Raw genomic sequence first — 20,567 nt, forward strand, 5'->3', positions numbered from 1 at the left:
GGGATATATTAGGATGCAGAGGAATGTCGATGCCAAAGAGGGTCTATGTGGGATTGCCATGGATGCCTCCTATCCAACAGCTTAGAAGAGGAAAATGTAATATTTCGCTTTTATGTTGCCCTCTTATACCCGCTTCAGTTTGTTTTATATAAGTCTCAGGTTTGTTATGTTCCACGCAGAAATGCAATCATGTTCTATACCTTCTCTTATGTTCCTGTACTCTGAAAAATCGTGAACGAAAGACTCCCTTTGAGGATTTGGACGCTTTGGAGCTCACAGTTGATCCAATCCTTCCCTCTCTTAGTTCATTTTTTGGTTAAATACTAAGAAATATGTTGATGAAACAGACCAAAAATACAAGTTATTTCTCGATATTTTTTCGCCACTAATAAGCTACATTTGCCTATGAAATTTAATTATAGCGCAAAATATTAAAAATATATTTATGAAAAAAAATATGAGTTATTTTCTGGTGATTGTTTTTGCTGCTAATAGAGTTATTTTCTCGAAGAAATTTGAAAATTTCCACCAAATATTAAGAAATGTGTTTGAAAAATAAAATATCAAACTTTAGTTGGGAAAATATTTTTGTAGCTAATAGGCTACATTTTTTTAGCAAAAATGTGAATTTTGTTGCTAATTATTTCTTTTTTTTTTAGAGGAAAAAAATTTCTACCTAAGGTATGTGGCTCATACTAATAGCGGTGAGAAAATATTTGTTAGAAAAAAAATAGTTTTTGTAACAAATTATAAATTCTTGCCCTTTTAGCGAAAGATTTCCATCAGTCTAATTTCAGCCATAAAAATACTTTTTTTTGGTGAAAATAATTTTGTTGTTAATAGAACCTTTTTTTTCTGGAGATTAATTTTTTTTCTTTTTTTTCTTTCTTTTCGCTTCTGGATGTTTTATTGAGCAAAAGTTTAGTAGTGTATCAATGCTCCAACGACTGGACGTATAGGATTTCTTCTTCCTCTTAGAGATTCTTCTTAAGTTAGAGGAAACTCACTATTTATAGAGGGGCGAGGTACCGTTGAACCACCCCACCTTTCTTTCCTTCTATCTATGTTTTCTAAGTCTTCTGTTGGTGAGATTGCGACATGTGGTCTTCACTCCACGAGATTGTGACACGGACGAAGTCAAGTCTTCACTCCTTGAGTTTGCAATATGAGATGACGAAGTCAAGTTTTCTACCATGTGTAGGATGATGTAGACCATGTTATATAATGTGAAGCTCCTAGTGGTATAACCTGTTTCTTATGTGCCTACGCCCTTGCTTGTGTGACACTTAAGTGGCATTTTCCTCTAATTTAATTTTGGTAGTGGCTCGGCATCATCAACTTCATCTTGATCATCAATTGGGTTTTGATCTCGATAAGTGATCTAGATTTTGACCAAATGATTTTCTGAAATTGATGAATTGTTCAACCAAACCTCCTTTGACCGTTAGGAGCTTCAACTTTGTCCATCAGTTAACTATTGATTGAGTTCCTTTGATTTGGATCATTGATCAAAGTTGATGATGCTGACCATCATCAGGGTTTTAATTTGGCTATCAAATTTCCATGCCTAAAAAATATGAGTTGCTCGTTGGTGAAATTTAAATTTGATCACTAATAGGTTTCATTTAACAGAAAAAATTCATTTTTTCATTCAAATTTTAAGAAATATGTGTATGAATTCATTAATATGTGTACAGGGAAATAAAATATTAAAAATATATTTCGTAACAAAAAAATGATTTTGCTATAGGTATACGACGAGTGGGCTTTCTACCTATGGGTGGTATCAAACCGAGCCGATTCACAAATAGCGCGAGCTCAGCTCGGCTCGGTTTTGGCTCATTCGATTCGAAATAACCTGATCTCAAATTGAATTCGAGAACGGGTTTTTGACTCGTTTAAGTAAACGAGCAGTAACCGAACGAGGCTCGATTCAATTCACGAGCTTGCGAACCGGCTCGTTTACTTAAACGAGATCGGGACTCGGGATCAAAGGACGCCGAATGACCGGAACCTTTCCTCTCCACCCCAGTCGGAACGAAACCTCCCCATCTCCAGTCAGAACTCAGGATGAACGGCAAAATCTCTCCTATATTCATTTCCAAGATATGAAGGTTTTCGATTTCGAGCATATCTTGGAGAAATAGGTGATTCAAAATATCTAGAATGCGATTTTCTCTTGATAGCATCCAGGTATTCAGAATCGTTTCCTATTTCAGCCACCATGATCTTGAACTTCTACAGTTCCTTCCTTGCTTTGCCGGATCTGGATGTTGCCAAAGGAAGCCACGGAATAGACAGGTAAGTCTTCTCCAATCAACTAGATGTTCAAAAACCTAAATTTCTACATGATTGGCGAAAAGGAGAAATGGCGAAAGGGAGAAATAGCCCTCCGTTCAAAAATTTCCCCATTCTCCATTTCCGACTGTGAAGAAATTGGTGTGCGACATCTTCGAGTCCGACTCTCCAATGGCAATGAGTGGTTAATATGATCTTTATTATCATTTTCTCTATTTTTATATTAAATTTTATTTATTTTTACATATTTTTTGTCGCCCATGTCGCAATCTCCTTCCAAGTAAGTCTACTGTGGGAGGGGTTTCTTCTTCATGGGGCCAAAATTTCCACTCCCCCTTTGTTATTAAAGGAGATTCAGCCATTATTGTTAGTTGGATGAAAGGTTGCTCTAATCCCTCTCAGAGATTTGACCGAGTACTCGAGAAAATTGTTGATATTTGAGTGTGTCTCTGTAGTAACACCCTCCTTTATACGTAGTCATTTCTTAATTAGACTGTTAGATAATAGCTGGTTGTCAATGAGTATTTTCTATTACTAAAATCGTCCCATTCCTAAAATTACTTGTTAATGTGCAACTTAAACCGCAACTTTGGAATGGTAAAGTTGTTTTTTGCCTTTAACACGAAGCTTTGAGTTGATGTGAGAGCTTGTCACATACTTAGTAGTGCATTAGATTTGGGGTCAAACTGTTTGGCCTGATTTTATGTAAATTAATATTATGTAAGGAGAAGGGTATGCACATCTACCTTATTAAAAGCTCTCACTGAGGAAGAATTTCTCTCATGTCTAAGTTTTAACCAAGACTCAAACAATACCTCGAGGAGAGAGACGCGAAAAAGCTTCTCAGATAGACATGATTTAAAAAGGTGCTGGCCCTTTTCTTTCTTGGTCGGAGCAACCCTTTTAGAATTCACTTGTTCTTTTTTGGATTTATCTTTGTTGTTTGGATTGTTTTTCTTCTTTATGTTTTCAATTTTTAATTTTTTTTTATAGAAGTAAGAATGTCAGCACCTCCTACTCAATTGACATCAGTAGTTAACACCAGTTCTAGTGTGGCCATAAATAATGACTCAACTCCACCAGAGTCATATCCACCTAGAATTACGAATGTAACAGAAGTGAGCCTAGATGAAGATACCCTAAATTCAGAAGAAGGTGACTCTCTCCAAAGTTCAAAATGACAAAGAAAAAGTCTCATGTGTGGTCTGAATTCAAAGAAGTTTCACTTATAGATGGTACAAAAAGGGCTCAATGTGTTCATTGTAAAACCAATTTAAGTATTATTTGTAGAGGAGTGAACACAAATATGAGTTGACATTTGAAATGTTGTCGTAAAAGAAAACTTTCAATGAGAAAACAAAAAACCATAAGTTTTTTTTATCAGTGGGGTCTAATGTTAATCAAAGTCCATCTAGCCTTCCTTTTATGGATTTAGGAGGCAAATATGATTAAGTTGGAATGAGAGCACTCATTGCTCATTGTATTCTTATGCATGAGCATCCATTCATGATAGTAGAAGAGGAGAGATTTAATTTTTTAATGAAAATGACAAATGTGAATTATGAAAAATACCTCGTAAGACCATTAAGAAGGAGTGTAAGGAGGTGTACGAGGCATAGAAAAAGAAATCGAAAACTTTATTAAATGAGATTAACAAGATTAGTCTTACCACGGATCTTAGGAAGTCCCAAAATCAAAAGATTGAATACATGGTTATTACATGACTTTTTATTGATGGTAATTGGAAGTTACAAAAATGAGTCTTGAGTTTTGTGCATCTTCCTCTTCCTCGTTGTGGTGTTAACATAGCATATGCTATTTACAAGTGTTTGAAAGATTGAGAAATAAAAAATAAATTATTTAATATCTTAGTTGGATGCATATAATAATGTTTGTCTGAGAGTTTCGAAAGATGATTTTTCAAGAAATAGGAGATTGGTTTGTGGAGGAAAGTTATTTCATGTGCGTAGTTGTGCTCATATTCTGAACTTATTAGTCCAAGATGGTCTTTTCCAAATTAAGGATATCATTGAGAATGTGCGTGAGAGTGTCAAATTCATAAATTTGTCTAAGGCTAGACTTCGCACTTTTTCTGAAATTGTGCAACAACTACAACTAGGTACAAAAAGGTTGGTTATTTATTGTCCAACTCATTGGGACTCCACTTATGACATGTTATCTTTTGCATTAAAATTCAAAGATGCATTTCCTAGATTTCAAGATAGAGGACCAACTTATGATTGTCTGCCAAGTCTTCATGAATGGAAAAAGGTTGAAATGGTGTGTGAGATTCTAGAAGTTTTAAACGTAGTCACTAATATAATTTCAGGGAGTGACTACACTACTTCTAATTTGTACCTTAATGAGGGATATAGGGTAAAAGAAGGTTTGAATTTTCATTAAGACAATGGTTAGTAGAATGAAATAAAATTTTGAGAAGTACTGGGGTGAATGCAATTTGTTGATTGTTGTTGCTTCAATTTTGGATACAAGTGTCAAATTAAGATTGATCAAAATATGTTTTTTTCTGAGATTTATTATGAGGAGGAAGATACAATAAATATAAACTTAGTTCAATGGACCTTATATGAGATTTATGATGAATATCTATCCATATATAATGTGGAGATAAGTAATGAAGGGATTGCTTCAAGTATTAGCTCTACAAGACTTTCCACAAGTTGTAGGTCACAGTCTTCATCGAGGTCAGGTTGGTCAAAGTTAATGACTTATGTGAAACAAGTGGAAGTAGTGAATTCGCCACTATCAGAATTGGAAAATCGTTTTGGAAAAAGAAATGTATATTTGTGAGAAAACTTCACAATATGATTTTGATGTTGTAGAATGGTGGAAAGTGAATAATTTGAAATTTTGGGTATTATCTAAGATGGGAGCAGACATCTCATTAATTCCCATATCTACAATAGCTTCAGATTTTACCTTTAGTCTGGTGGTAGAGTAATAGACCCATATCGTTTTTCCATGGCACCAAATATAATTCAAGTTTTGATTTGTGGGGGTGATTGTGTTCGGGCTCTTCACGGTGTTAAGAAAAATAAAAAAGTTATCTACTTTTGAATAATTTTTTATGTTTTGTGATTACAACATGAAAAGTAGACTATGGAGATAATGCTACCAGTTACTTGATTTTTCATTTTTTTCTCATCTCGGTAATTTTAATATATTTGACTACATTAAGTAATTAGTAGTGGAAGAATTTTTTTCATCAGACAATAATAAGTTTTATTCTTTTGGTTTTGTCATAGGTGGAGATTTTGCTCATGCAAATGGGGACTCAGTATATTATTTTCTGGCACGAAGAGAAATAGCTATAGTTTATAAATTTATACTGGATTTATAGTTTTTTTTTTTTTGGGTGATTGTAAATTGATATTGATATTGTAGTTGGCAATTTTGTGTTTGATTATTGAATAAATTTTATGCATAATATTATGCAGTTTTTTTTTTTTTTTTTTTTTTTTGAAGAATTTTATGCATAGCGTATAGACAAATTTATATTGGGTTTATGTACAGAGGTTATGTCCAATTTTATGTAGAGGTCATGCCCAATTTTAGTAAATTTATGCATAATTTTATACACAGTTTAATAGACATGTATTTTATACAAAGTTTTAAATGTAGGTTGGACCTCGAATTCGTTCGGTTGAAATTATTGAGTTCGAGTTCGATTAAAATTTTAGGCTTGAGGTTGGGTTCGGCTCAAGCTCGAGTTTGAAATATTTAAATAAGTTTATCTCGAACATATGCAGGTTCGAGCTCAGCTCGACTCGACTCGATGCCCCCTCCATTTTTACCTACATCCAGTGAGCTGGATCATGGAATCGGATCCCGAACCAGGAACTAATCCGACACCAATCCTGGCCCAACTGATTCTGTGGGTGTGGGGGTTCTGACCCCGGAAAGTCGGACACCGATGCAATTGCTTGGAAAACTGAGTCACCTCGCGCGTACCATGGGTTCACTCGGCAAATCATGTCCATGCACCCAACACACTGAACACGTTCGGATAATAAGTGAAGCTGATTCTATTGTGGACAAGCAGTGTAGAAGAGAGGGAAGACGGTGAAGCATCGTTCACGACATGTTGGGTGGTTGATGTAAAAAATTAAATATGACATGCATAGACGTTCAAATTAATACAGTTGCTCCGGCACGTTAGTCTTCCTCTTCAAATCCAGGCCAAAACAACAATCAAATAATAAGGCTACAGAGAATCTATATAAACGTCTCTTTTAGGGAGTTGTAGCAGCAGCAGAGGACATAATCCCACCTTCTAATCCAACCTAAACAGCAGGAGTAGTCGGCGATGGCACCAACAAAGCTCTATGCCCTCGTAGCTTTCCTAATTTTGGTGGTCTGGGTTTCCCCAGGCCTGTCTCGCACATTGCCTGAAGCATCCATGGTGAAGAGGCACGAAGAATGGATTGCTAAATATGGGCGAGTATACAAGGACACTGCCGAAAAGGAGAGACGATTTAAGATATTTGCTGAAAATGTGCAGTTGGTAGAAGCATTCAACAGCGATGGTGGTAACACTTACAGGCTCAGCGTGAATGAATTTGCAGACCTCACGAACGAAGAATTCAGGGCGTCTCGTAACGGGTTCAGGCCTTCCTTAAGAGATACAAGTTCGTCGCTCTTCAGGTACGAAAATGTGACGGCAGTGCCATCTACAGTAGACTGGAGGAAGAAAGGTGCGGTCACACCCGTCAAGGACCAAGGCCAATGCGGTAAGCTACTCTTTGTTTGCAAGTGAAGGTATAGTTGTTACCTACTCGTTCACATCTTACTAAATTTTCCAAACAGGATGCTGCTGGGCGTTCTCGGCTGTTGCAGCAATGGAAGGAGCAACCAAGCTCAGCACAGGTAAACTGGTTTCTCTATCGGAGCAGGAATTAGTGGACTGTGATACCAGAGGTGTGGACCAAGGTTGTAACGGCGGTCTCATGGACGATGCCTTCAAGTTCATTCTTCACAACGGTGGACTTGCAACTGAAACTACTTACCCCTACGAGGGGGTCGATGGCAAATGCAACTCCAAGAAGGAGGCATCGTCTGCCGCCAAGATCAGTGGTTTTGAGGATGTGCCTGCGAATAGTGAGAGTGCTCTGCTGAAAGCGGCTGCTAAGCAGCCAGTCTCCGTTGCCATTGATGCTGGTGGATCTCCGTTCCAGCTTTATTCCGGCGGTGTCTTTACTGGTCCATGTGGGACGAGTCTAGACCACGGGGTCACAGTGGTTGGTTATGGGACTACGAGTGATGGAACCATGTATTGGTTAGTGAAGAACTCATGGGGCTCAAGTTGGGGAGAAGAGGGATATATTAGGATGCAGAGGAATGTCGATGCCAAAGAGGGTCTATGTGGGATTGCCATGGATGCCTCCTATCCAACAGCTTAGAAGAGGAAAATGTAATATTTCGCTTTTATGTTGCCCTCTTATACCCGCTTCAGTTTGTTTTATATAAGTCTCAGGTTTGTTATGTTCCACGCAGAAATGCAATCATGTTCTATACCTTCTCTTATGTTCCTGTACTCTGAAAAATCGTGAACGAAAGACTCCCTTTGAGGATTTGGACGCTTTGGAGCTCACAGTTGATCCAATCCTTCCCTCTCTTAGTTCATTTTTTGGTTAAATACTAAGAAATATGTTGATGAAACAGACCAAAAATACAAGTTATTTCTCGATATTTTTTCGCCACTAATAAGCTACATTTGCCTATGAAATTTAATTATAGCGCAAAATATTAAAAATATATTTATGAAAAAAAATATGAGTTATTTTCTGGTGATTGTTTTTGCTGCTAATAGAGTTATTTTCTCGAAGAAATTTGAAAATTTCCACCAAATATTAAGAAATGTGTTTGAAAAATAAAATATCAAACTTTAGTTGGGAAAATATTTTTGTAGCTAATAGGCTACATTTTTTTAGCAAAAATGTGAATTTTGTTGCTAATTATTTCTTTTTTTTTTAGAGGAAAAAAATTTCTACCTAAGGTATGTGGCTCATACTAATAGCGGTGAGAAAATATTTGTTAGAAAAAAAATAGTTTTTGTAACAAATTATAAATTCTTGCCCTTTTAGCGAAAGATTTCCATCAGTCTAATTTCAGCCATAAAAATACTTTTTTTTGGTGAAAATAATTTTGTTGTTAATAGAACCTTTTTTTTCTGGAGATTAATTTTTTTTCTTTTTTTTCTTTCTTTTCGCTTCTGGATGTTTTATTGAGCAAAAGTTTAGTAGTGTATCAATGCTCCAACGACTGGACGTATAGGATTTCTTCTTCCTCTTAGAGATTCTTCTTAAGTTAGAGGAAACTCACTATTTATAGAGGGGCGAGGTACCGTTGAACCACCCCACCTTTCTTTCCTTCTATCTATGTTTTCTAAGTCTTCTGTTGGTGAGATTGCGACATGTGGTCTTCACTCCACGAGATTGTGACACGGACGAAGTCAAGTCTTCACTCCTTGAGTTTGCAATATGAGATGACGAAGTCAAGTTTTCTACCATGTGTAGGATGATGTAGACCATGTTATATAATGTGAAGCTCCTAGTGGTATAACCTGTTTCTTATGTGCCTACGCCCTTGCTTGTGTGACACTTAAGTGGCATTTTCCTCTAATTTAATTTTGGTAGTGGCTCGGCATCATCAACTTCATCTTGATCATCAATTGGGTTTTGATCTCGATAAGTGATCTAGATTTTGACCAAATGATTTTCTGAAATTGATGAATTGTTCAACCAAACCTCCTTTGACCGTTAGGAGCTTCAACTTTGTCCATCAGTTAACTATTGATTGAGTTCCTTTGATTTGGATCATTGATCAAAGTTGATGATGCTGACCATCATCAGGGTTTTATTTTGGCTATCAAATTTCCATGCCTAAAAAATATGAGTTGCTCGTTGGTGAAATTTAAATTTGATCACTAATAGGTTTCATTTAACAGAAAAAATTCATTTTTTCATTCAAATTTTAAGAAATATGTGTATGAATTCATTAATATGTGTACAGGGAAATAAAATATTAAAAATATATTTCGTAACAAAAAAATGATTTTGCTATAGGTATACGACGAGTGGGCTTTCTACCTATGGGTGGTATCAAACCGAGCCGATTCACAAATAGCGCGAGCTCAGCTCGGCTCGGTTTTGGCTCATTCGATTCGAAATAACCTGATCTCAAATTGAATTCGAGAACGGGTTTTTGACTCGTTTAAGTAAACGAGCAGTAACCGAACGAGGCTCGATTCAATTCACGAGCTTGCGAACCGGCTCGTTTACTTAAACGAGATCGGGACTCGGGATCAAAGGACGCCGAATGACCGGAACCTTTCCTCTCCACCCCAGTCGGAACGAAACCTCCCCATCTCCAGTCAGAACTCAGGATGAACGGCAAAATCTCTCCTATATTCATTTCCAAGATATGAAGGTTTTCGATTTCGAGCATATCTTGGAGAAATAGGTGATTCAAAATATCTAGAATGCGATTTTCTCTTGATAGCATCCAGGTATTCAGAATCGTTTCCTATTTCAGCCACCATGATCTTGAACTTCTACAGTTCCTTCCTTGCTTTGCCGGATCTGGATGTTGCCAAAGGAAGCCACGGAATAGACAGGTAAGTCTTCTCCAATCAACTAGATGTTCAAAAACCTAAATTTCTACATGATTGGCGAAAAGGAGAAATGGCGAAAGGGAGAAATAGCCCTCCGTTCAAAAATTTCCCCATTCTCCATTTCCGACTGTGAAGAAATTGGTGTGCGACATCTTCGAGTCCGACTCTCCAATGGCAATGAGTGGTTAATATGATCTTTATTATCATTTTCTCTATTTTTATATTAAATTTTATTTATTTTTACATATTTTTTGTCGCCCATGTCGCAATCTCCTTCCAAGTAAGTCTACTGTGGGAGGGGTTTCTTCTTCATGGGGCCAAAATTTCCACTCCCCCTTTGTTATTAAAGGAGATTCAGCCATTATTGTTAGTTGGATGAAAGGTTGCTCTAATCCCTCTCAGAGATTTGACCGAGTACTCGAGAAAATTGTTGATATTTGAGTGTGTCTCTGTAGTAACACCCTCCTTTATACGTAGTCATTTCTTAATTAGACTGTTAGATAATAGCTGGTTGTCAATGAGTATTTTCTATTACTAAAATCGTCCCATTCCTAAAATTACTTGTTAATGTGCAACTTAAACCGCAACTTTGGAATGGTAAAGTTGTTTTTTGCCTTTAACACGAAGCTTTGAGTTGATGTGAGAGCTTGTCACATACTTAGTAGTGCATTAGATTTGGGGTCAAACTGTTTGGCCTGATTTTATGTAAATTAATATTATGTAAGGAGAAGGGTATGCACATCTACCTTATTAAAAGCTCTCACTGAGGAAGAATTTCTCTCATGTCTAAGTTTTAACCAAGACTCAAACAATACCTCGAGGAGAGAGACGCGAAAAAGCTTCTCAGATAGACATGATTTAAAAAGGTGCTGGCCCTTTTCTTTCTTGGTCGGAGCAACCCTTTTAGAATTCACTTGTTCTTTTTTGGATTTATCTTTGTTGTTTGGATTGTTTTTCTTCTTTATGTTTTCAATTTTTAATTTTTTTTTATAGAAGTAAGAATGTCAGCACCTCCTACTCAATTGACATCAGTAGTTAACACCAGTTCTAGTGTGGCCATAAATAATGACTCAACTCCACCAGAGTCATATCCACCTAGAATTACGAATGTAACAGAAGTGAGCCTAGATGAAGATACCCTAAATTCAGAAGAAGGTGACTCTCTCCAAAGTTCAAAATGACAAAGAAAAAGTCTCATGTGTGGTCTGAATTCAAAGAAGTTTCACTTATAGATGGTACAAAAAGGGCTCAATGTGTTCATTGTAAAACCAATTTAAGTATTATTTGTAGAGGAGTGAACACAAATATGAGTTGACATTTGAAATGTTGTCGTAAAAGAAAACTTTCAATGAGAAAACAAAAAACCATAAGTTTTTTTTATCAGTGGGGTCTAATGTTAATCAAAGTCCATCTAGCCTTCCTTTTATGGATTTAGGAGGCAAATATGATTAAGTTGGAATGAGAGCACTCATTGCTCATTGTATTCTTATGCATGAGCATCCATTCATGATAGTAGAAGAGGAGAGATTTAATTTTTTAATGAAAATGACAAATGTGAATTATGAAAAATACCTCGTAAGACCATTAAGAAGGAGTGTAAGGAGGTGTACGAGGCATAGAAAAAGAAATCGAAAACTTTATTAAATGAGATTAACAAGATTAGTCTTACCACGGATCTTAGGAAGTCCCAAAATCAAAAGATTGAATACATGGTTATTACATGACTTTTTATTGATGGTAATTGGAAGTTACAAAAATGAGTCTTGAGTTTTGTGCATCTTCCTCTTCCTCGTTGTGGTGTTAACATAGCATATGCTATTTACAAGTGTTTGAAAGATTGAGAAATAAAAAATAAATTATTTAATATCTTAGTTGGATGCATATAATAATGTTTGTCTGAGAGTTTCGAAAGATGATTTTTCAAGAAATAGGAGATTGGTTTGTGGAGGAAAGTTATTTCATGTGCGTAGTTGTGCTCATATTCTGAACTTATTAGTCCAAGATGGTCTTTTCCAAATTAAGGATATCATTGAGAATGTGCGTGAGAGTGTCAAATTCATAAATTTGTCTAAGGCTAGACTTCGCACTTTTTCTGAAATTGTGCAACAACTACAACTAGGTACAAAAAGGTTGGTTATTTATTGTCCAACTCATTGGGACTCCACTTATGACATGTTATCTTTTGCATTAAAATTCAAAGATGCATTTCCTAGATTTCAAGATAGAGGACCAACTTATGATTGTCTGCCAAGTCTTCATGAATGGAAAAAGGTTGAAATGGTGTGTGAGATTCTAGAAGTTTTAAACGTAGTCACTAATATAATTTCAGGGAGTGACTACACTACTTCTAATTTGTACCTTAATGAGGGATATAGGGTAAAAGAAGGTTTGAATTTTCATTAAGACAATGGTTAGTAGAATGAAATAAAATTTTGAGAAGTACTGGGGTGAATGCAATTTGTTGATTGTTGTTGCTTCAATTTTGGATACAAGTGTCAAATTAAGATTGATCAAAATATGTTTTTTTCTGAGATTTATTATGAGGAGGAAGATACAATAAATATAAACTTAGTTCAATGGACCTTATATGAGATTTATGATGAATATCTATCCATATATAATGTGGAGATAAGTAATGAAGGGATTGCTTCAAGTATTAGCTCTACAAGACTTTCCACAAGTTGTAGGTCACAGTCTTCATCGAGGTCAGGTTGGTCAAAGTTAATGACTTATGTGAAACAAGTGGAAGTAGTGAATTCGCCACTATCAGAATTGGAAAATCGTTTTGGAAAAAGAAATGTATATTTGTGAGAAAACTTCACAATATGATTTTGATGTTGTAGAATGGTGGAAAGTGAATAATTTGAAATTTTGGGTATTATCTAAGATGGGAGCAGACATCTCATTAATTCCCATATCTACAATAGCTTCAGATTTTACCTTTAGTCTGGTGGTAGAGTAATAGACCCATATCGTTTTTCCATGGCACCAAATATAATTCAAGTTTTGATTTGTGGGGGTGATTGTGTTCGGGCTCTTCACGGTGTTAAGAAAAATAAAAAAGTTATCTACTTTTGAATAATTTTTTATGTTTTGTGATTACAACATGAAAAGTAGACTATGGAGATAATGCTACCAGTTACTTGATTTTTCATTTTTTTCTCATCTCGGTAATTTTAATATATTTGACTACATTAAGTAATTAGTAGTGGAAGAATTTTTTTCATCAGACAATAATAAGTTTTATTCTTTTGGTTTTGTCATAGGTGGAGATTTTGCTCATGCAAATGGGGACTCAGTATATTATTTTCTGGCACGAAGAGAAATAGCTATAGTTTATAAATTTATACTGGATTTATAGTTTTTTTTTTTTTGGGTGATTGTAAATTGATATTGATATTGTAGTTGGCAATTTTGTGTTTGATTATTGAATAAATTTTATGCATAATATTATGCAGTTTTTTTTTTTTTTTTTTTTTTTTGAAGAATTTTATGCATAGCGTATAGACAAATTTATATTGGGTTTATGTACAGAGGTTATGTCCAATTTTATGTAGAGGTCATGCCCAATTTTAGTAAATTTATGCATAATTTTATACACAGTTTAATAGACATGTATTTTATACAAAGTTTTAAATGTAGGTTGGACCTCGAATTCGTTCGGTTGAAATTATTGAGTTCGAGTTCGATTAAAATTTTAGGCTTGAGGTTGGGTTCGGCTCAAGCTCGAGTTTGAAATATTTAAATAAGTTTATCTCGAACATATGCAGGTTCGAGCTCAGCTCGACTCGACTCGATGCCCCCTCCATTTTTACCTACATCCAGTGAGCTGGATCATGGAATCGGATCCCGAACCAGGAACTAATCCGACACCAATCCTGGCCCAACTGATTCTGTGGGTGTGGGGGTTCTGACCCCGGAAAGTCGGACACCGATGCAATTGCTTGGAAAACTGAGTCACCTCGCGCGTACCATGGGTTCACTCGGCAAATCATGTCCATGCACCCAACACACTGAACACGTTCGGATAATAAGTGAAGCTGATTCTATTGTGGACAAGCAGTGTAGAAGAGAGGGAAGACGGTGAAGCATCGTTCACGACATGTTGGGTGGTTGATGTAAAAAATTAAATATGACATGCATAGACGTTCAAATTAATACAGTTGCTCCGGCACGTTAGTCTTCCTCTTCAAATCCAGGCCAAAACAACAATCAAATAATAAGGCTACAGAGAATCTATATAAACGTCTCTTTTAGGGAGTTGTAGCAGCAGCAGAGGACATAATCCCACCTTCTAATCCAACCTAAACAGCAGGAGTAGTCGGCGATGGCACCAACAAAGCTCTATGCCCTCGTAGCTTTCCTAATTTTGGTGGTCTGGGTTTCCCCAGGCCTGTCTCGCACATTGCCTGAAGCATCCATGGTGAAGAGGCACGAAGAATGGATTGCTAAATATGGGCGAGTATACAAGGACACTGCCGAAAAGGAGAGACGATTTAAGATATTTGCTGAAAATGTGCAGTTGGTAGAAGCATTCAACAGCGATGGTGGTAACACTTACAGGCTCAGCGTGAATGAATTTGCAGACCTCACGAACGAAGAATTCAGGGCGTCTCGTAACGGGTTCAGGCCTTCCTTAAGAGATACAAGTTCGTCGCTCTTCAGGTACGAAAATGTGACGGCAGTGCCATCTACAGTAGACTGGAGGAAGAAAGGTGCGGTCACACCCGTCAAGGACCAAGGCCAATGCGGTAAGCTACTCTTTGTTTGCAAGTGAAGGTATAGTTGTTACCTACTCGTTCACATCTTACTAAATTTTCCAAACAGGATGCTGCTGGGCGTTCTCGGCTGTTGCAGCAATGGAAGGAGCAACCAAGCTCAGCACAGGTAAACTGGTTTCTCTATCGGAGCAGGAATTAGTGGACTGTGATACCAGAGGTGTGGACCAAGGTTGTAACGGCGGTCTCATGGACGATGCCTTCAAGTTCATTCTTCACAACGGTGGACTTGCAACTGAAACTACTTACCCCTACGAGGGGGTCGATGGCAAATGCAACTCCAAGAAGGAGGCATCGTCTGCCGCCAAGATCAGTGGTTTTGAGGATGTGCCTGCGAATAGTGAGAGTGCTCTGCTGAAAGCGGCTGCTAAGCAGCCAGTCTCCGTTGCCATTGATGCTGGTGGATCTCCGTTCCAGCTTTATTCCGGCGGTGTCTTTACTGGTCCATGTGGGACGAGTCTAGACCACGGGGTCACAGTGGTTGGTTATGGGACTACGAGTGATGGAACCATGTATTGGTTAGTGAAGAACTCATGGGGCTCAAGTTGGGGAGAAGAGGGATATATTAGGATGCAGAGGAATGTCGATGCCAAAGAGGGTCTATGTGGGATTGCCATGGATGCCTCCTATCCAACAGCTTAGAAGAGGAAAATGTAATATTTCGCTTTTATGTTGCCCTCTTATACCCGCTTCAGTTTGTTTTATATAAGTCTCAGGTTTGTTATGTTCCACGCAGAAATGCAATCATGTTCTATACCTTCTCTTATGTTCCTGTACTCTGAAAAATCGTGAACGAAAGACTCCCTTTGAGGATTTGGACGCTTTGGAGCTCACAGTTGATCCAATCCTTCCCTCTCTTAGTTCATTTTTTGGTTAAATACTAAGAAATATGTTGATGAAACAGACCAAAAATACAAGTTATTTCTCGATATTTTTTCGCCACTAATAAGCTACATTTGCCTATGAAATTTAATTATAGCGCAAAATATTAAAAATATATTTATGAAAAAAAATATGAGTTATTTTCTGGTGATTGTTTTTGCTGCTAATAGAGTTATTTTCTCGAAGAAATTTGAAAATTTCCACCAAATATTAAGAAATGTGTTTGAAAAATAAAATATCAAACTTTAGTTGGGAAAATATTTTTGTAGCTAATAGGCTACATTTTTTTAGCAAAAATGTGAATTTTGTTGCTAATTATTTCTTTTTTTTTTAGAGGAAAAAAATTTCTACCTAAGGTATGTGGCTCATACTAATAGCGGTGAGAAAATATTTGTTAGAAAAAAAATAGTTTTTGTAACAAATTATAAATTCTTGCCCTTTTAGCGAAAGATTTCCATCAGTCTAATTTCAGCCATAAAAATACTTTTTTTTGGTGAAAATAATTTTGTTGTTAATAGAACCTTTTTTTTCTGGAGATTAATTTTTTTTCTTTTTTTTCTTTCTTTTCGCTTCTGGATGTTTTATTGAGCAAAAGTTTAGTAGTGTATCAATGCTCCAACGACTGGACGTATAGGATTTCTTCTTCCTCTTAGAGATTCTTCTTAAGTTAGAGGAAACTCACTATTTATAGAGGGGCGAGGTACCGTTGAACCACCCCACCTTTCTTTCCTTCTATCTATGTTTTCTAAGTCTTCTGTTGGTGAGATTGCGACATGTGGTCTTCACTCCACGAGATTGTGACACGGACGAAGTCAAGTCTTCACTCCTTGAGTTTGCAATATGAGATGACGAAGTCAAGTTTTCTACCATGTGTAGGATGATGTAGACCATGTTATATAATGTGAAGCTCCTAGTGGTATAACCTGTTTCTTATGTGCCTACGCCCTTGCTTGTGTGACACTTAAGTGGCATTTTCCTCTAATTTAATTTTGGTAGTGGCTCGGCATCATCAACTTCATCTTGATCATCAATTGGGTTTTGATCTCGATAAGTGATCTAGATTTTGACCAAATGATTTTCTGAAATTGATGAATTGTTCAACCAAACCTCCTTTGACCGTTAGGAGCTTCAACTTTGTCCATCAGTTAACTATTGATTGAGTTCCTTTGATTTGGATCATTGATCAAAGTTGATGATGCTGACCATCATCAGGGTTTTAATTTGGCTATCAAATTTCCATGCCTAAAAAATATGAGTTGCTCGTTGGTGAAATTTAAATTTGATCACTAATAGGTTTCATTTAACAGAAAAAATTCATTTTTTCATTCAAATTTTAAGAAATATGTGTATGAATTCATTAATATGTGTACAGGGAAATAAAATATTAAAAATATATTTCGTAACAAAAAAATGATTTTGCTATAGGTATACGACGAGTGGGCTTTCTACCTATGGGTGGTATCAAACCGAGCCGATTCACAAATAGCGCGAGCTCAGCTCGGCTCGGTTTTGGCTCATTCGATTCGAAATAACCTGATCTCAAATTGAATTCGAGAACGGGTTTTTGACTCGTTTAAGTAAACGAGCAGTAACCGAACGAGGCTCGATTCAATTCACGAGCTTGCGAACCGGCTCGTTTACTTAAACGAGATCGGGACTCGGGATCAAAGGACGCCGAATGACCGGAACCTTTCCTCTCCACCCCAGTCGGAACGAAACCTCCCCATCTCCAGTCAGAACTCAGGATGAACGGCAAAATCTCTCCTATATTCATTTCCAAGATATGAAGGTTTTCGATTTCGAGCATATCTTGGAGAAATAGGTGATTCAAAATATCTAGAATGCGATTTTCTCTTGATAGCATCCAGGTATTCAGAATCGTTTCCTATTTCAGCCACCATGATCTTGAACTTCTACAGTTCCTTCCTTGCTTTGCCGGATCTGGATGTTGCCAAAGGAAGCCACGGAATAGACAGGTAAGTCTTCTCCAATCAACTAGATGTTCAAAAACCTAAATTTCTACATGATTGGCGAAAAGGAGAAATGGCGAAAGGGAGAAATAGCCCTCCGTTCAAAAATTTCCCCATTCTCCATTTCCGACTGTGAAGAAATTGGTGTGCGACATCTTCGAGTCCGACTCTCCAATGGCAATGAGTGGTTAATATGATCTTTATTATCATTTTCTCTATTTGTATATTAAATTTTATTTATTTTTACATATTTTTTGTCGCCCATGTCGCAATCTCCTTCCAAGTAAGTCTACTGTGGGAGGGGTTTCTTCTTCATGGGGCCAAAATTTCCACTCCCCCTTTGTTATTAAAGGAGATTCAGCCATTATTGTTAGTTGGATGAAAGGTTGCTCTAATCCCTCTCAGAGATTTGACCGAGTACTCGAGAAAATTGTTGATATTTGAGTGTGTCTCTGTAGTAACACCCTCCTTTATACGTAGTCATTTCTTAATTAGACTGTTAGATAATAGCTGGTTGTCAATGAGTATTTTCTATTACTAAAATCGTCCCATTCCTAAAATTACTTGTTAATGTGCAACTTAAACCGCAACTTTGGAATGGTAAAGTTGTTTTTTGCCTTTAACACGAAGCTTTGAGTTGATGTGAGAGCTTGTCACATACTTAGTAGTGCATTAGATTTGGGGTCAAACTGTTTGGCCTGATTTTATGTAAATTAATATTATGTAAGGAGAAGGGTATGCACATCTACCTTATTAAAAGCTCTCACTGAGGAAGAATTTCTCTCATGTCTAAGTTTTAACCAAGACTCAAACAATACCTCGAGGAGAGAGACGCGAAAAAGCTTCTCAGATAGACATGATTTAAAAAGGTGCTGGCCCTTTTCTTTCTTGGTCGGAGCAACCCTTTTAGAATTCACTTGTTCTTTTTTGGATTTATCTTTGTTGTTTGGATTGTTTTTCTTCTTTATGTTTTCAATTTTTAATTTTTTTTTATAGAAGTAAGAATGTCAGCACCTCCTACTCAATTGACATCAGTAGTTAACACCAGTTCTAGTGTGGCCATAAATAATGACTCAACTCCACCAGAGTCATATCCACCTAGAATTACGAATGTAACAGAAGTGAGCCTAGATGAAGATACCCTAAATTCAGAAGAAGGTGACTCTCTCCAAAGTTCAAAATGACAAAGAAAAAGTCTCATGTGTGGTCTGAATTCAAAGAAGTTTCACTTATAGATGGTACAAAAAGGGCTCAATGTGTTCATTGTAAAACCAATTTAAGTATTATTTGTAGAGGAGTGAACACAAATATGAGTTGACATTTGAAATGTTGTCGTAAAAGAAAACTTTCAATGAGAAAACAAAAAACCATAAGTTTTTTTTATCAGTGGGGTCTAATGTTAATCAAAGTCCATCTAGCCTTCCTTTTATGGATTTAGGAGGCAAATATGATTAAGTTGGAATGAGAGCACTCATTGCTCATTGTATTCTTATGCATGAGCATCCATTCATGATAGTAGAAGAGGAGAGATTTAATTTTTTAATGAAAATGACAAATGTGAATTATGAAAAATACCTCGTAAGACCATTAAGAAGGAGTGTAAGGAGGTGTACGAGGCATAGAAAAAGAAATCGAAAACTTTATTAAATGAGATTAACAAGATTAGTCTTACCACGGATCTTAGGAAGTCCCAAAATCAAAAGATTGAATACATGGTTATTACATGACTTTTTATTGATGGTAATTGGAAGTTACAAAAATGAGTCTTGAGTTTTGTGCATCTTCCTCTTCCTCGTTGTGGTGTTAACATAGCATATGCTATTTACAAGTGTTTGAAAGATTGAGAAATAAAAAATAAATTATTTAATATCTTAGTTGGATGCATATAATAATGTTTGTCTGAGAGTTTCGAAAGATGATTTTTCAAGAAATAGGAGATTGGTTTGTGGAGGAAAGTTATTTCATGTGCGTAGTTGTGCTCATATTCTGAACTTATTAGTCCAAGATGGTCTTTTCCAAATTAAGGATATCATTGAGAATGTGCGTGAGAGTGTCAAATTCATAAATTTGTCTAAGGCTAGACTTCGCACTTTTTCTGAAATTGTGCAACAACTACAACTAGGTACAAAAAGGTTGGTTATTTATTGTCCAACTCATTGGGACTCCACTTATGACATGTTATCTTTTGCATTAAAATTCAAAGATGCATTTCCTAGATTTCAAGATAGAGGACCAACTTATGATTGTCTGCCAAGTCTTCATGAATGGAAAAAGGTTGAAATGGTGTGTGAGATTCTAGAAGTTTTAAACGTAGTCACTAATATAATTTCAGGGAGTGACTACACTACTTCTAATTTGTACCTTAATGAGGGATATAGGGTAAAAGAAGGTTTGAATTTTCATTAAGACAATGGTTAGTAGAATGAAATAAAATTTTGAGAAGTACTGGGGTGAATGCAATTTGTTGATTGTTGTTGCTTCAATTTTGGATACAAGTGTCAAATTAAGATTGATCAAAATATGTTTTTTTCTGAGATTTATTATGAGGAGGAAGATACAATAAATATAAACTTAGTTCAATGGACCTTATATGAGATTTATGATGAATATCTATCCATATATAATGTGGAGATAAGTAATGAAGGGATTGCTTCAAGTATTAGCTCTACAAGACTTTCCACAAGTTGTAGGTCACAGTCTTCATCGAGGTCAGGTTGGTCAAAGTTAATGACTTATGTGAAACAAGTGGAAGTAGTGAATTCGCCACTATCAGAATTGGAAAATCGTTTTGGAAAAAGAAATGTATATTTGTGAGAAAACTTCACAATATGATTTTGATGTTGTAGAATGGTGGAAAGTGAATAATTTGAAATTTTGGGTATTATCTAAGATGGGAGCAGACATCTCATTAATTCCCATATCTACAATAGCTTCAGATTTTACCTTTAGTCTGGTGGTAGAGTAATAGACCCATATCGTTTTTCCATGGCACCAAATATAATTCAA

General features: G+C 36.3%; 2 protein-coding genes across 2 annotated transcripts; both read left to right on the top strand.

Moving 5' to 3' along the window:
* Positions 1-6,625: 6,625 nt before the first annotated feature.
* LOC137955082 (senescence-specific cysteine protease SAG39-like) lies at positions 6,626-7,718 on the top strand. Its single transcript, XM_068801955.1, has 2 exons — positions 6,626-7,049; positions 7,126-7,718. The coding sequence occupies exons 1-2, from the start codon at positions 6,626-6,628 to the stop codon at positions 7,716-7,718; spliced, it is 1,017 nt and encodes a 338-aa protein (XP_068658056.1).
* Positions 7,719-14,258: 6,540 nt separating this feature from the next.
* LOC137955083 (senescence-specific cysteine protease SAG39-like) lies at positions 14,259-15,351 on the top strand. The gene is made up of 2 exons (XM_068801956.1): positions 14,259-14,682; positions 14,759-15,351. Exons 1-2 carry the CDS (start codon positions 14,259-14,261, stop codon positions 15,349-15,351), a joined length of 1,017 nt encoding a protein of 338 aa, XP_068658057.1.
* Positions 15,352-20,567: the final 5,216 nt, after the last annotated feature.

Source organism: Aristolochia californica, unplaced genomic scaffold (genome assembly GCF_029961685.1).
Source record: "Aristolochia californica isolate CCGP_79_NKW_82.1479 unplaced genomic scaffold, dmAriCali1.0.hap1 SCAF_2, whole genome shotgun sequence".
In the NCBI taxonomy this organism is placed as follows: domain Eukaryota; kingdom Viridiplantae; phylum Streptophyta; class Magnoliopsida; order Piperales; family Aristolochiaceae; genus Aristolochia; species Aristolochia californica.